Raw genomic sequence first — 13,783 nt, 5'->3', positions numbered from 1 at the left:
AGAAGATTATGGAGTTTATTTTTATTATATTTAATTAATTAATTAATTAATTTTTGTAAAAAAAAAATAAAAAAAAAAAAAAATAACATCATTTTTGCAATTTCACATTTAACTTTGTTGCAGGAATTACACAGTGGTCAGGTGGCTGGAGTCCCCAGTGTTGGTTAATCTACAGTATGTTTGCTTTTATACAAAATTTTTTTTTTCTTTTTCAGAACACTGTATTTTAAAGATAATTTTGTAAAAATCCAAATAACTTTACAGATCTTTATTGTAAAGTGTTTAAACAATGTTTTCCATGCTTGTTCAATTAATTATAATAAATTTTATAATTTTCTTTATTTATCACACATTATACATTTGCACATATACAGTGAAATTCTTCTTTTTCACATATCCCAGCTAGGCTGGGGTCAGAGTGCAGGGTTAACCATAAACAATTAATAAACATGCACCTGTGGAACGTCATTAAGACACTAACAGCTTACAGACGGTAGGCAATTAAGGTCACAGTTATAAAAACATAGGACACTAAAGAGACCTTTCTACTGACTCTGAAAAACACCAAAAGAAAGATGCCCAGGGTCCCTGCTCATCTGCGTGAACGTGCCTTAGGCATGCTGCATGGAGGCATGAGGACTGCAGATGTGGCCAGGGCAATAAATTGCAATGTCCGTACAGTGAGATGCCTAAGACAGCGCTACAGGGAAACAGGAAGGACAGCTGATTGTCCTTGCAGTGGCAGACCACGTGCAAAAACACCTGCACAGGATCAGTACATCCGAATATCACACCTACGGGACAGGTACAGGATGGCAACAACAACTGCCTGAGTTACACCAGGAACGCATAATCCCTCCATCAGTGCTCAGACTGTCCGCAATAGGCTGAGAGAGGCTGGACTGAGGGCTTGTAACCCTGTTGTAAGGCAGGTCCTTACCAGACATCACCAGCAACAACGTCGCCTATGGGCACAAACCCACCTTCGCTGGACCAGACAGGACTGGCAAAAAAGTGCACTGACGAGTCGCGGTTTTGTCTCACCAGGGGTGATGGTCAGACTCGTGTTTATCGTTGAAGGAATGGGCGTTACACCGAGGCCTGTACTCTGGAGCGGGATTGATTTAGAGGTGGAGGGTCCGTCATGGTCTGGGGCGGTGTGTCACAGCATCATCGGACTGAGCTTGTTGTCATTGCAGGCAATCTCAACGCTGTGTGTTAAAGGGAAGACATCCTCCTCCCTCATGCGGTACCCTTCCTGCAGGCTCATCCTGACATGACCCTCCAGCATGACAATGCCACCAGCCATACTGCTCGTTCTGTGTGTGATTTCCTGCAAGACAGGAATGTCAGTGTTCTGCCATGGCCTGCGATCTTAATCCCATTGAGCACGTCTGGGACCTGTTGGATCGGAGGGTGAGGGCTAGGGCCATTCCCCCCAGAAATGTCCGGGAACTTGCAAGTGCCTTGTTGGAAAAGTGGGGTAACATCTCACAGCAAGAACTGACAAATCTGGTGCAGTCCATGAGGAGGAGATGCACTGCAGTACTTGATGCAGCTGGTGGCCACACCAGATACTGACTGTTACTTTTGACCCCCCTTTGTTCAAGGACACATTATTCCATTTCTGTTAGTCACATGTCTGTGAAACTTGTTCAGTTTATGTCTTAGTTGTTGAATCTTTTTATGTTCATACAAATATTTACACATGTTAAGTTTGCTGAAAATAAAAGCAGTTGAAAGTGAGAGGACGTTTCTTTTTTGCTGAGTTTATATTCTCACTCAGATTGGTTTGGCTGCACTTAGCATATGACTCATTCTTCTCTGATTTGACTGTTTGCATATGCATACATGAGTATCCATATTCTGATTTTCATTAGGCCTTTGCACAATTGTGATGTAACATAGAGGGATGTCAGTTGTTTTCACTTTGCAAAAAAAAGTGACTTGTGTATTGGTGCCATATTACATACCTCACTGCTCACAGAAATACATAAAACCAAGCTATAGATGACACAGACAAATTGCTGCTTTTGTGTTCGGCAGCTCAACTGCTTTGCGAAAACGATTCTGAAGCATCTATCCATCATAGTACAAATGACAGATTTATGGCCTTACTGTTGTGACCATTTCCCCCTTTACATACTGTAGATATTACCTCCTAAATCTTGCAGCTAGAGTTATTCAACTTGGCAAGCATGAAAGCATGAGGCAAGCATTGGAGGAGAGACCTGCACCCACATGCTGGCACGGGAAAAGCTATCATGGATTAACGCCTTGTTTCAGCTCAATGGAATGCCTCATCAGAACTGCCTGGGCGGGACTGCAGAATTGGGCTCTAGGCTTAGAGAGTGAGGATATGGAGGTGTTGAGTCACCATGGCGGTGCTAGAGAAGAAAGCGTGGCGCACTCTCTGTACAGTGACACCTCATTGACAGGTATGTTAGAGAGGTGTGCTGGTGTCCAGAGCCAGGCAGCCGTACCACAGAGCTTGTCAGCCAGACGCTCCGAGTAAATCTGTCGTCTCAAGGCCCTACAAGGTCTCACCAGTGTGTGAAGCAACACGGTTCTTGTCCGCCTCCGCCAGACAAGGTTGTTGTAAGACATGGCACTTGACCAAGACCACCAGTGCATCTTGGTCAGTATTTGTGAATTAGATTAAATGTTTTCAGTCCCCATCCAATGGGAACTGCGGAGGTTTTTATTAGGTAGACCACAGTAAAAAGCGGTCTGTATTTGAAATTCAATATGAAGAAATTAATATAAAAGAGGACTATTTTGGCATAATATGGGTAACTGACATGAAATACTTTGGTAAAGTTGTCCTGTGGTGTGACATGCTAAACTTTATCTAAAACTATTTTTAAAAGCATTTCACTCATTCATTGAGAGACTACATAATGTAGAATACTCGTACTTTAAAAAAATTAATTTTTATCACACTGCAGGACCATTTAAAATTAATTAGTGAAGGCAAAAATGTGATAAAAATTTTGAAAAAACTTGGTGACCAGTTACAGGACCTATGATGTACACTTTCCCCTATACATTCATATAAATTCTAAGCTAAATCTTTATGTTGATCTAAAAAATCCATGGACATGTCAACTCCCACATTCTGTCCATTCAGAGGAATAAAGGCGGCACTACAAAAAAGCGACACAGTTTGAAACAATTCAATATGGCAAACATAGTGCTGCAAAAATAGTCCACGAGATCCTGATACTCCGTTCTACATTCCCCACATGAAGCCAAGCTCAAAAGAACAAATAAGGCATGTTTGTTAAGCCGCAGACGTAAACATACTTGTTTCCTGGCTCAACTGCTCTTCTCAACAATGAACATCACAGCCATGCTCATATTCAGAGGAAGAGGGAGAAAATCCACTCAGAAGAATGTGGCTGTTTGACATGCGCTCTCACAGCTAATAATGGATGAGAGCAGAGCATATTAGGGTGGCCCAGTTAGGCAATGACATGTTTACACATAATTAAAGTGCTTCTCTCCTGTACAGGTCTTCAAATGGAAATTCCCATGACACTGGCCTACATGACAGTCATAAGTTCTCAAGCAGTTAACACAAGTCTCCTATCTGCCAGTACTTACAAATCCAAAATGACCCAATGTCTCGAAATGACAACAAACCAGGTGAAGTCCACAGGCATAAATGTCCATATTGTGGTGAATCTCTCTAAGAGGCCCAGGTCATATTTTACCTACATATCTATGTGTGTGTGTGTGTGTGTGTGTAATAGAATATATAATAAAATACATATTTCATAAATAAGTCCTGTTATGACCATTAGGAGTTTTTTTTTTTTTTTGCCTTTTAATATAGATTTTTTTTCTCTGTATTATGCAAAATACAAAATCTTATGCTCTTTACTATCATATTTAATGTGTTAGTAGTAGTTCAGCACCATGGTAGCATTTGATTTACTTACTTTGAATAAAAATGAATTCTTTTTAATTAAAAATATTTATTTTACTGTAATACAGTAAAATGTACTACTACAGTAATAAGAATCATCAATAAAAAATAATGAGAAGGACAAAACCATAGGCATTACAGTAATGCAAATTGTAAAATGCACTTAATTGTCCTGAAAATAATGTTACAATAAAAAAAAAAAAAAAAAAATGCTAATAGTAGATTATGTTTTCTTTATGTAAAATGTGGTTTCTTTTTTTCTCTTGGTTTTGAGGTGAAATGTGACATGGAGATTTCTTGGTTTTGTGAGAGTCACCCATTGACAGACTACTGCAAAAAACTAAACAATGGATGCTTGTGTGTCAATATGTAATGAGATCAGTGTCTCAGTGTTTGCTGAACACTAAAAACACTTTTGAAAGGAATAATATTTAAATGCCCTGCTTGCAAGTGCATGGATGTGTCCTGCAACAGTAGTAGAGAGAGAGATAGAGAGACAGAGAGAAAGAGAAATGTTATTGCGCTGGAAGATGTATGGCAGTCTGGTGCGCGTGCCAGGGGGAGACTCCACATTTTCAGACTGGCTCTGCTCTGGCGTGTGCTCTGAGTGTGTGTGTGTGTGTGTGTATGTGTGAATGTGTTTGGAGGGGGCTATACTACAGCACACTGTTCAAACTGTTTATGCATACCAGCCTGCTCTGAGTGCCTCTTTGTCATGAGCTGTTTACTTAAACTTATTTTGGGAAAATTCCACATGACTGGACAGGATTTCACCATAAATCATTGAATCTGCAGCTTTGTGTAATGATAACTTCTGTCAGTCATTTAGTCCTCATAAGCTCCTTTTCTTCTTGCTGTTTTTCCACAGATCCGAGTGACATTGTGCAGCCTATTGTGTGTCTGACTAAAGGTAAATGTGTGCCTCACGAATTAAGTAGATAATTTATGATTGCAGTCATTTATAGTCAGGTCTGTAGCTAATGGGGTGAAAGGTGGTTACAATTCTTGGGTCCCACAGGTCCAGGGGGTCCACAATAAATTTTAAACTGTATTTTTTCATACAAAAGGGTCCCAGAACAATATACAGTCAGGGGGCCCAGAATTTCTTGCTACAGCCCCGTTTACAGTCAACATTTACTTACATGCAGTTGGTTCACAGTCACAATTAGTTTGGGAATACTCTCAATTTCCACTAGGTGGCATCGGTATTTAAAACAAACAAACAAACACCCACCTCTTATAATTGTGTCAAACAACATCTAATGTAGTAAATAGAGTAGGAATATGTAAATTCATTTGTACATTTATAATAAGTCTATACATCAGTCAGTGTTTTGCATATTAATCAACATAAGGCAGTAGAACATTATGTAAAATAGTATTAAATTACAAGTATTTGAAGCGTAATTGATTGCCCCTCTTAGAATGTCGTTTGCTTAAAATCGGCTTTCATCTCATCCTTATATCCCATGTCTTCCACTCTGTTGAGGAGTGAAGGTAAAGAATCAGATTTTCGAAAACAGAGAGGAACTGTACTGAAAATAACAACGGGACAAAATGTAACAATGTGTTTTTACCTCAAATTCAATCTGTGTCTTTTGTAAACATTGTAGGATGTTAAAACCACAAACACAAGCAATAAAAATCCAGCCACAGCAGCCAGACCAATGAACACATTCTGAAGAATTGACTCTGGAGCATCTAAAAGAATAACAGCACACACATTATGAATAAGATTAAAGGAATATTCTGGGTTCAATTCAAGTTAAGCTCAATCGACCGCATTAGTGGCATGATGTTGATTACCACAAAAAATAACTGCAGTGCGTCCTTTCTTTTCTTTAAAAACAAAAATCTAAGTTATACTGAGGCACTTACAATGGAAGTGAATGGGGTCAATTTTTGGAGGGTTTAAAGGCCGAAATGTCAAGTCTATTATTTTATAATAGCATGACTTCTTATGGTAAATCTTGTGTATTATTTGAGCTGTAAAGTTGTTTAAATTGAAATTGTTATGGTCGTTTTTGAGTTTTAGGGTGTTGTCATGGCCACAAATTTAGAAAATTGAATAAACAGTAACTACACAGAAAAGTTTTGTATGCAATGTTATCGCACTTAAATCATGTTAACACCCATATTGTTTATTTATTGTGGCTATACTTTTGAAACAGTGAGTATTTTAACGGTTACGAATTGGCCCCATTCACTTCCATTGTAAGTGTCTCACTGTAACAGATTTTTGCTTTTTTTTTTTTTAAGAAAAGGAGGGACAAGTGGAAATAGCCTACATTTTTGTGCTAATTAACATTGTCACATAAATGCTGTCCACTGAACTTGACTTGCGTTGAACCTGGAATTAGTGTTGCCAACCATCCCTTATAATACAGGATCATCCCGTTTATAAGGGAACAAAATTGTGTTCCGTATGAAATCCATATAGGATGCTGTTTGTCCCGTATTTTAGCGCCTCACACCCAAACTGCTGAGAATGTTTCACAAACTGAGAGAAATGGACCTAAAACACAACTTTCGCATGATTTGTGTGAGATATCAGCTGTCGCTACGTTACACGGACACTACAACGGGGGAAAGATCAATGACAATCAGTGCACATTTAATATCGTGTTTTCTGTCAGAAGCAGGAAAATTTTGTCAAATGTATATAGCATTCGAGTGTATGATAATTGTTTCTCACCATTGTGATTCCAAAACACCAGTAATTGCACCTATTCATGACATGACTTTACATTGCATTACATATGATAGTTGTTCTGGTAGAAGTGATGGTGAGAAAAACTGCAGTTTTAGTACAGAAGTACAGTACAGGTTTAATTAAAATGCTTGATGTGATTTTCTAACACTTCCCTTGTGATAAACACTATTTACGCCAAAACAAACAACACTGTAATTCAAGGAGAAATACAACATTTTGTTTTCTCTCCAATATTATGCAGATCCATTATAATGCATGGTTGCTTAAAACAGTACTAAGACTTGTGATAAGACAGTGGCTGTGGAAGGCCAAATTATTATAATTTTTTTGTTATATATACAATTTTTACACATTATTCTTATACTTTCTACAAACTGATAACCCCAATTTTAAATGGAAAGCCTGTTTGTTGAGCTTTATAAATGGAAAAGGCTTAAGCCTAATTATGGGGAAGAAAACACTTCAACTGATTGCAGCTTCGTTCTTTTGGCAAGACGTAGTGTTTATTAAAAGTGAAGATTAACATAAATTTGGTTCTCCTTGGTCGTTGTATTGAAGCATTTTTCTTTTTTAACGCATTAGGGGCTGTTCACACCGAACACATTTTTGTCTCCGTCTGTGCTGTTTTTCAGTTGTTTTCTTATGTAAACTAGCTCTACCATTGTGCTGCGTCACATAAAGGTGCCCCGCTGAAAAAAAATGTCCAGTATTAGAGCTGGAATGTCCTGTATTTGGCTGGTAGAGAGTTGGCAATATTCCTTTAATTTGGTTGATGACCTGAAAATTACAGTATGTAATTTGTGATAAGATGATTTCAGTTAGTTAAAATGTTAATGTAATGAGAGCTAGGGATTAAAGAGTTGCACCTGCAACATTGTCCTTGCGCAAAGGTTTTTATCCAATCGCTTTGATAGCATTGTTTGTTTGACAGATGTAGTTTGTAACCTTTGATTACCTTACATAAAGTCTTATCAAGACATCTTATCAAGATGCCACAAGTTATCTTAAACTCTCAAGGTTCACTTGATGGCAACACTGAGATTGTGTTTGATGTTATGAAATGATTAATTATTGGCACTGTCTATAATTCACCCCAGTAAAACAACTTACTAAATAGAATAACATTTCATAAATCACAGCAGAATCAAAAGGGATAGTTCACCCTAAAATAAAAATTCTGTCATCATTTACTCACCCTCATGTTTGTTTCTGTGGAACACAAATGAAGATGTAGGAAGAATGTTAGCCTCAGTCACCATTCACTTTCATGTATGGAAAAAGATGCAATGAAAGGTGACTGAGGCTAACATTCTGCTTTTGTGTTCCATGGATGAAACAAAGTTTTACAGGTTTGGAATGACATGAAGGTGAGTAAATGATGACAGCATTTTCATTTTGGGGTGAACTTAATCCCTTTAATGTTTATCTCTCAACAAATAATTTTTGTTCCTGACAGTGACTTTAAAAAATAAAATAAAAAATAACCTGAATTTACAGTTCTGTGCCAAAGTCTTAAGCACATAAAATTTTTCACAAAAACATTTGTCTTAAAAAGGTTATTTTATATATTCTGCTTAAGTGTATCAGTAGGAAATATAAATTTCAGGCTATGTCTACATTAATTCGGATACATTTGAAAACTGTTTTCATTTTCGAAACGCTCTCCATCCACACTACCATTTTCAAGTGTTTTCCAAAAGTTGCTAGTCCACACTGAAACATATAAAAATGCTTAAATCCCCTTACTGTGCATGAAAAAAAATCGCCATTGCACGTATGATCTGAAATGCAACTGTCCTCGTGTTCCATCGCTGGACAGGTAAACTTCTTGTCACCTTTGAAGGAATGCAAGGTGAATGTTGTACAAAGTAACAATTATCTTTAACAACGCTATCAAAATGAATATCAGGCACAACAGCGCCACTATAACATGGGCCGCCATCTTGATTGTTTTGGTTGAATGGATCACATGACTGCGTCGCATGACAACAAATACGCCATCGTTTTCAGATATATCTGTTTTCCCAGGCCACACTACAATGTGAAGACGGCGTTTTCAAATTTATCCACTTGGGAGAGCATTTTCAAAAAGCTCAGTTTTCGCAGACAAAAACACAGTCTCAAAATGGACAGAAGGCAAAAACGTAGAGAAAAAGATTAGTTTTCAAACGAAAATGTATTAGTGTGGATGTGGGCTTTGATTTTTTATTTTTTTTTTATCCCCTTTTCTCCCAGTTTGGAATGCCCAATTCCCACTACATAGTAGTGATGCGTGGTGGTGCGGTTACTCACCTCAATCCGGGTGGCGGAGGACAAGTCTCAGTTGCCTCTGCTTCTGAGACCGTCAATCTGCACATCTTATCATGTGGCTTGTTGTGCATGACACCACAGAGACTCCGCATGCGGAGGCTCATGCTACTCTCCACGATCCACGCACAACTTACCATGTGCCCCACTGAGAGCGAGAACCACTAATCGTGACCACGAGGAGGTTACCCCATGTGACTCTACCCTCCCTAGCAACTGGGCCAGTTTGGTTGCTTTCCTGGCTGGAGTCACTCAGCACACCCTGGATTTGAACTCGCGACTCCAGGGGTGGTAATCAGTGTCAAAACTCGCTGAGCTACCCAGGCCCCTGGCTTTGATTTTAACATTCACTTTGTGAGTATAACTGAATAGAAGAAGAACAAGGAGCCCTACAACAGATGGTGTGGCCCCCACAAAGCCCAGATCTCAACATCATTGAGTCAGTTTAGGATTACATGAAGAGACTGAAGCAATTGAGACAGCCCAAATAGATAAAAGAACTGTGGCAATTTCTCCAAGAAGCTTGGAGCATACTATCTGTCAACAACTAAGAAAAACTGTGTCAAGGTGGACCTAGGAGAATTGGTGCTGTTTTGAAGGCAAAGGTTGTCACACCAAATATTGATTTAGCTTTTTAGAATGTTTACTGGACTTTGTGTGATGTTAATTGATAAATGAAAATTATTTATGCTATTATTTTTAAAGACATCCTCACTATGCAACATTTTTCTCAAGTGCCTAAAACTTTTCACTGTACTGTATGTGCACAAGATTTGTAAGCACTTTTGAAAGCTTTTTAGTTCTTGTTAACCTACCACTAGTGTCACATGCCTCTCCATTGGAGATCAGCATGTGTCGGGTGTTGTCCAGTGACCCGTCATTGATTTCTGGTTTTATCCCCAGCAAGTGGCACATTAGAGGGTACACGTTGACAGTCTCAAATGGCCCAACCAGCAAGTTACAGTGGAAATCAGGTCCCACTGCCCTGAAAAAAGGCTTCATGTCCATGACCTCATTGTCATAGCCATGTTCCCCTTTATAGGCCTGGAACGTGTAGAACTGGAAGCAGATTTAGAAATTTAGAAGTAATTAAATTTACCATAATGTTGTCCATGAATATTTACTCTGTCCATTATAGGGGTGACATACTGTATATCAATTTTACCCATAAATGCTCACCCCATTGATGACATATCCTGGGTCTGCATAGAGAATGATGGGTAGGATGCGTGGATGGTTGGCGTAATGTAGTCGAGCAGGCATGTCGTCTTTCTTGTAAACGTGAAGATTAGGATGACCTCCTTTCAAGGCTCTGTAAACCTTGTCAAGCATCCCGTCTTTGGGCAACAACATCCCAGAGGGTCCATGGTCCAACAGGTGAAATTTCAGATCACTCAAGGAGAAACCTGGGATGTTGGTGAGAATAATCTCATTTACCTTCTCTCGTTCGAAAACTGTGGACATTCCATGGTCAGCTGTGATTATAATATTCAGTTGGTCACTAAGTCCGTATTTCTCAGCAGTTTCTCTTATGTAACCCACGGTTCGGTCCACTTTTTTGACTACTTCACGTCTCTCAGGTGAATCAGGCCCATACTTATGCCCTGTCTCATCAGGTTCACCGAAATACAAAGTAACAAAGTCTAAGTCTTGTTCTTTAAACCACTCCCCCATCACCTTGTCCACATTTTCCCTCCATACTGTCTCATTGCTGTGGTCATAAAACCTTGGTTCCACCTGCCTCACTTGGACTGTTTCTTTTTGGTAGGTGGCAGCAGTGCCAGGGAAGTGAAGGGATCCTGTTTTCAGACCCTAAGAAATGCCAAATAAATACATTTAATGGGTATGTAATTAAAATGTTTGTACCAGTTCATTTTCCTGTAATGGCAATTGTTTAATATATAATTTAGAATAGTTTATTAGGGCAGTGAAATGTTATTAACAGTACTGAAAAGACCAGCATTACAGTTCTCAAGCAGACATTGTGTTTTTTATTCTGATCCCGGCACTGGATGGTGGTGTGCCACAAGGCTGCTTACCTGCAAAACATTCGTGGTTAACCAAGTTAACCAGGAATATCATACTGGTCAACCAGCTTCACCAAATAACCCAGTTTTTGCTGCTTGAACAGCATGGCCACAAGCTAGACCATCACCAAATCAGCACTAACTTCATGCTTAAAAGGATAGTTCAGTCAATAATGAAAATTATGTCATCATTTCCTCATCCACATTTTGTTTCATTTTCAAACCTTTTGACTTTGTTTCTTCCATGAAACACAAAATGTGATGTAATGAAGAATGTTTGTCTCAGTAATCATTTTCACTGTATGGAACAAGATGCATTGAATGTGAATGGTGACTGAATACTAACATACTGCCTAACATTTCCTTCTGTGTTCCATGGAAGAAAGTTGTACAACTTGAGAGTGAGTAAAAAAATTACAGAATTTTCATTGTTGGTGAAATGTCCCTTTAAAGTTGGTCTTTTCAGCAAGATAAATGCTGAAATGTCAATTTCCAACTTAGCAATGTCACTTTTTTAACTTTTGATTTAAATGTTTTCCTTCTGAAGCCATTGTTTCAAGCTGTTCATGACCTAGGGTTCAAGATGTACCTGTCTTTGAGCCGTAATCCAGATGGGTAGACTACCATTATCCCAGTAGTCATCCACAAACTGTGTCATGTAGTACTGTTTTTTCTCCTGTGTCGTGGTGTTGAACCACATGTTATGAATCACACCATGATTCTCAATGTACCTTCCTGGAAAAAACATCAGCTTTTTCAGTGTCACTGACTCCATAAGTAATCTTATACAGTACATACTGAGACTGTACAAGCTCAGAACAATGCTATCCATTGTTCAGTATATTAACATCAAATGCAGTGGCTCCCATAATTTGTTGGACACTCAAAAATGTTTGAAAGTCTTTGCATAAGATAACAGATAACTTTAGATTATCCTTACCAGTTAACAGGGTGAAGTGTGTAGGACTGGTGATTGTCAGGTAAGGTGGGGTGACATATGCTGCCTTGACTCCTTCTTCAGCCATTTTGTCTAGATTTGGGGTGTCCACATCTCGGTCGTAGTCCCACCTGAACCCATCAAAGCTGATCAATAGTAGTTTGTTTCTACCTGTGGTGCAGCGATGTCTGGTTGGGGCTGAGATAGCCATAGGGAATATAAGCAGCCATAGACCCAGTACCAATAACATGACTGGGATTCCACTAAACAATCTCGCTTTTCGTCTAATAGTCATTTCTGAACTAACAGCCTCAGCTCTCGATTGATTCTTTTGTCTTTGTCCTTTGCAATGTTTCTGCACACTTAAGTTCACAATATCATTAAGATTTATGGGGATAGATTACATGCTTGTGTTATCTTACGTTATCTTGTGGCCTTATCAGAAGCTATATGGCAACAGCAAATTCTCAGCTCTTTTCCTTCGATTTATAGCTCACTTCTTATAATGTAAAATTAAACATGTTTTTTTATGATGTCTGTGGTGTGTCAAGGTAAAGATAAGTGTCTTGCCAGTCATAAAGCTCTTATTGCCTAATTGAGTTATCTGTATACTCTCGTTGGCTTGTAATGGAATAAAACTTGGCATCTGAGATATATTTTGTATATTAATCAGACAACGCCTCAGTAGTGTGCAAGCTGCAAGGGGCAGTTTCCTTGGAAAAACTTAGGGCCAGACACACATGGGTGCTTGGAAGAACATTACTGTGACCCAGAAAACCCTTCAGTTGCTCAGTTATTTCTGCTGTTATGCTGCATGTTGATCAATCATGCAGCCAAATCTTGAACCAAAAAGCTAGCCTTACCTTGCACCTGTTTAGTGAGACAGCTCATATTACATAACCACACAAATAGGATATGCATGTTCCTTGGGGACAAAAGGCATTTTCATAGTATGTAACCAAATATTTATGCATGTCTTTGGATGATTACATTTGGAAATGAAACACATTTGAAAAATGTGTGCCCCAAAAGTAATTTAGATGTCATGATATATATTTATGCATTTGGGTGATATTTTTTAGGAGATCAGATAAATCGGGTTTTTCTTTCCTTTCTTGAAAATGATAGAAATGCTGCATTGGGCACATTCAATACTTTATTCACTGCAATTACAGGAAGTCCAGTAGAGGGCAACATTTACTTGTGGTTTCAAAAATATTGTAGTCCAGGTTTCTTGCTCTTATTTTTGCCTCTCAAGAGGAAACCTTTTTTTGTGTGTTTTAAAACAGTGGAGTGCAAAAGTTTTTTGGTGGTTGATATGGTCAGTTACAACATTTGCATACATTTAGTGACTTAGAAAGTAGATTTAAAAAAAAAAAAAAGTGTTATGACGTAAAATGAAGACGAAATAGGTAAGATTCTGCACTAATAATAAAAAAAGGTAATTCGTTGACATTGACAATGTTAACTCATTTGTCTGTTGAAGGACACAAGTTGCTCTTTGGAACATTCTCGAATTAAGTTTTAAACAACTTGTAGAGTCCAGGCCAGCTCAAGTGCATGCGAAAATTTAAGCAAAAGTGGTATATGAAATTCTGAAATTCATGTACATTTTCAAACTTTTACCCAAATTGTTAACGCTGATAATATATTATGTATTGATGAATTATAAAAGATGCAATATAGATGCATTTTAAGTGGTGGACTGGACTTTTTTGCAGCCCACTGTATATCCCAATCCCATTTATGATAAAGAGATAATGCTTTTAACATGGCTTGAATTTGGGGGCCTGGGTAGCTCAGCAAGTATTGGCACTGACTGCCACCCCAGGAGACGCGAGTTCGAATCCAGGGCGTGCTGAGTGACT

The 13,783-nt window shown here is 38.5% G+C and overlaps 1 protein-coding gene across 1 annotated transcript; it reads right to left on the bottom strand.

Moving 5' to 3' along the window:
• Window positions 1-5,279: 5,279 nt before the first annotated feature.
• LOC127426904 (ectonucleotide pyrophosphatase/phosphodiesterase family member 7-like) lies at window positions 5,280-12,177 on the bottom strand. The gene is made up of 6 exons (XM_051674035.1): window positions 11,919-12,177; window positions 11,568-11,713; window positions 10,131-10,763; window positions 9,767-10,010; window positions 5,509-5,632; window positions 5,280-5,412 (listed from the first exon to the last, which is right to left on the bottom strand). Exons 1-6 carry the CDS (start codon window positions 12,163-12,165, stop codon window positions 5,352-5,354), a joined length of 1,455 nt encoding a protein of 484 aa, XP_051529995.1. The 5' UTR covers window positions 12,166-12,177; the 3' UTR covers window positions 5,280-5,351.
• Window positions 12,178-13,783: the final 1,606 nt, after the last annotated feature.

This window comes from Myxocyprinus asiaticus, chromosome 36 (assembly GCF_019703515.2).
Source record: "Myxocyprinus asiaticus isolate MX2 ecotype Aquarium Trade chromosome 36, UBuf_Myxa_2, whole genome shotgun sequence".
In the NCBI taxonomy this organism is placed as follows: Eukaryota; Metazoa; Chordata; class Actinopteri; order Cypriniformes; family Catostomidae; genus Myxocyprinus; species Myxocyprinus asiaticus.
This window is presented reverse-complemented; position numbering and strand designations above follow the sequence as displayed.

Excerpts from the sequence above, each read along its gene's own strand:
- LOC127426904 (XM_051674035.1), bottom strand. The coding sequence starts at position 12,165 with ATGTTATTGGTACTGGGTCTATGGCTGCTTATATTCCCTATGGCTATC. Across the intron at positions 11,714-11,918 it reads ACACTTCACCCTGTTAACTG|GAAGGTACATTGAGAATCAT; the intron begins GTAAGGATAATC and ends TGTTTTTTCCAG. Across the intron at positions 5,413-5,508 it reads AGACACAGATTGAATTTGAG|AGTGGAAGACATGGGATATA; the intron begins GTAAAAACACAT and ends ACTCCTCAACAG.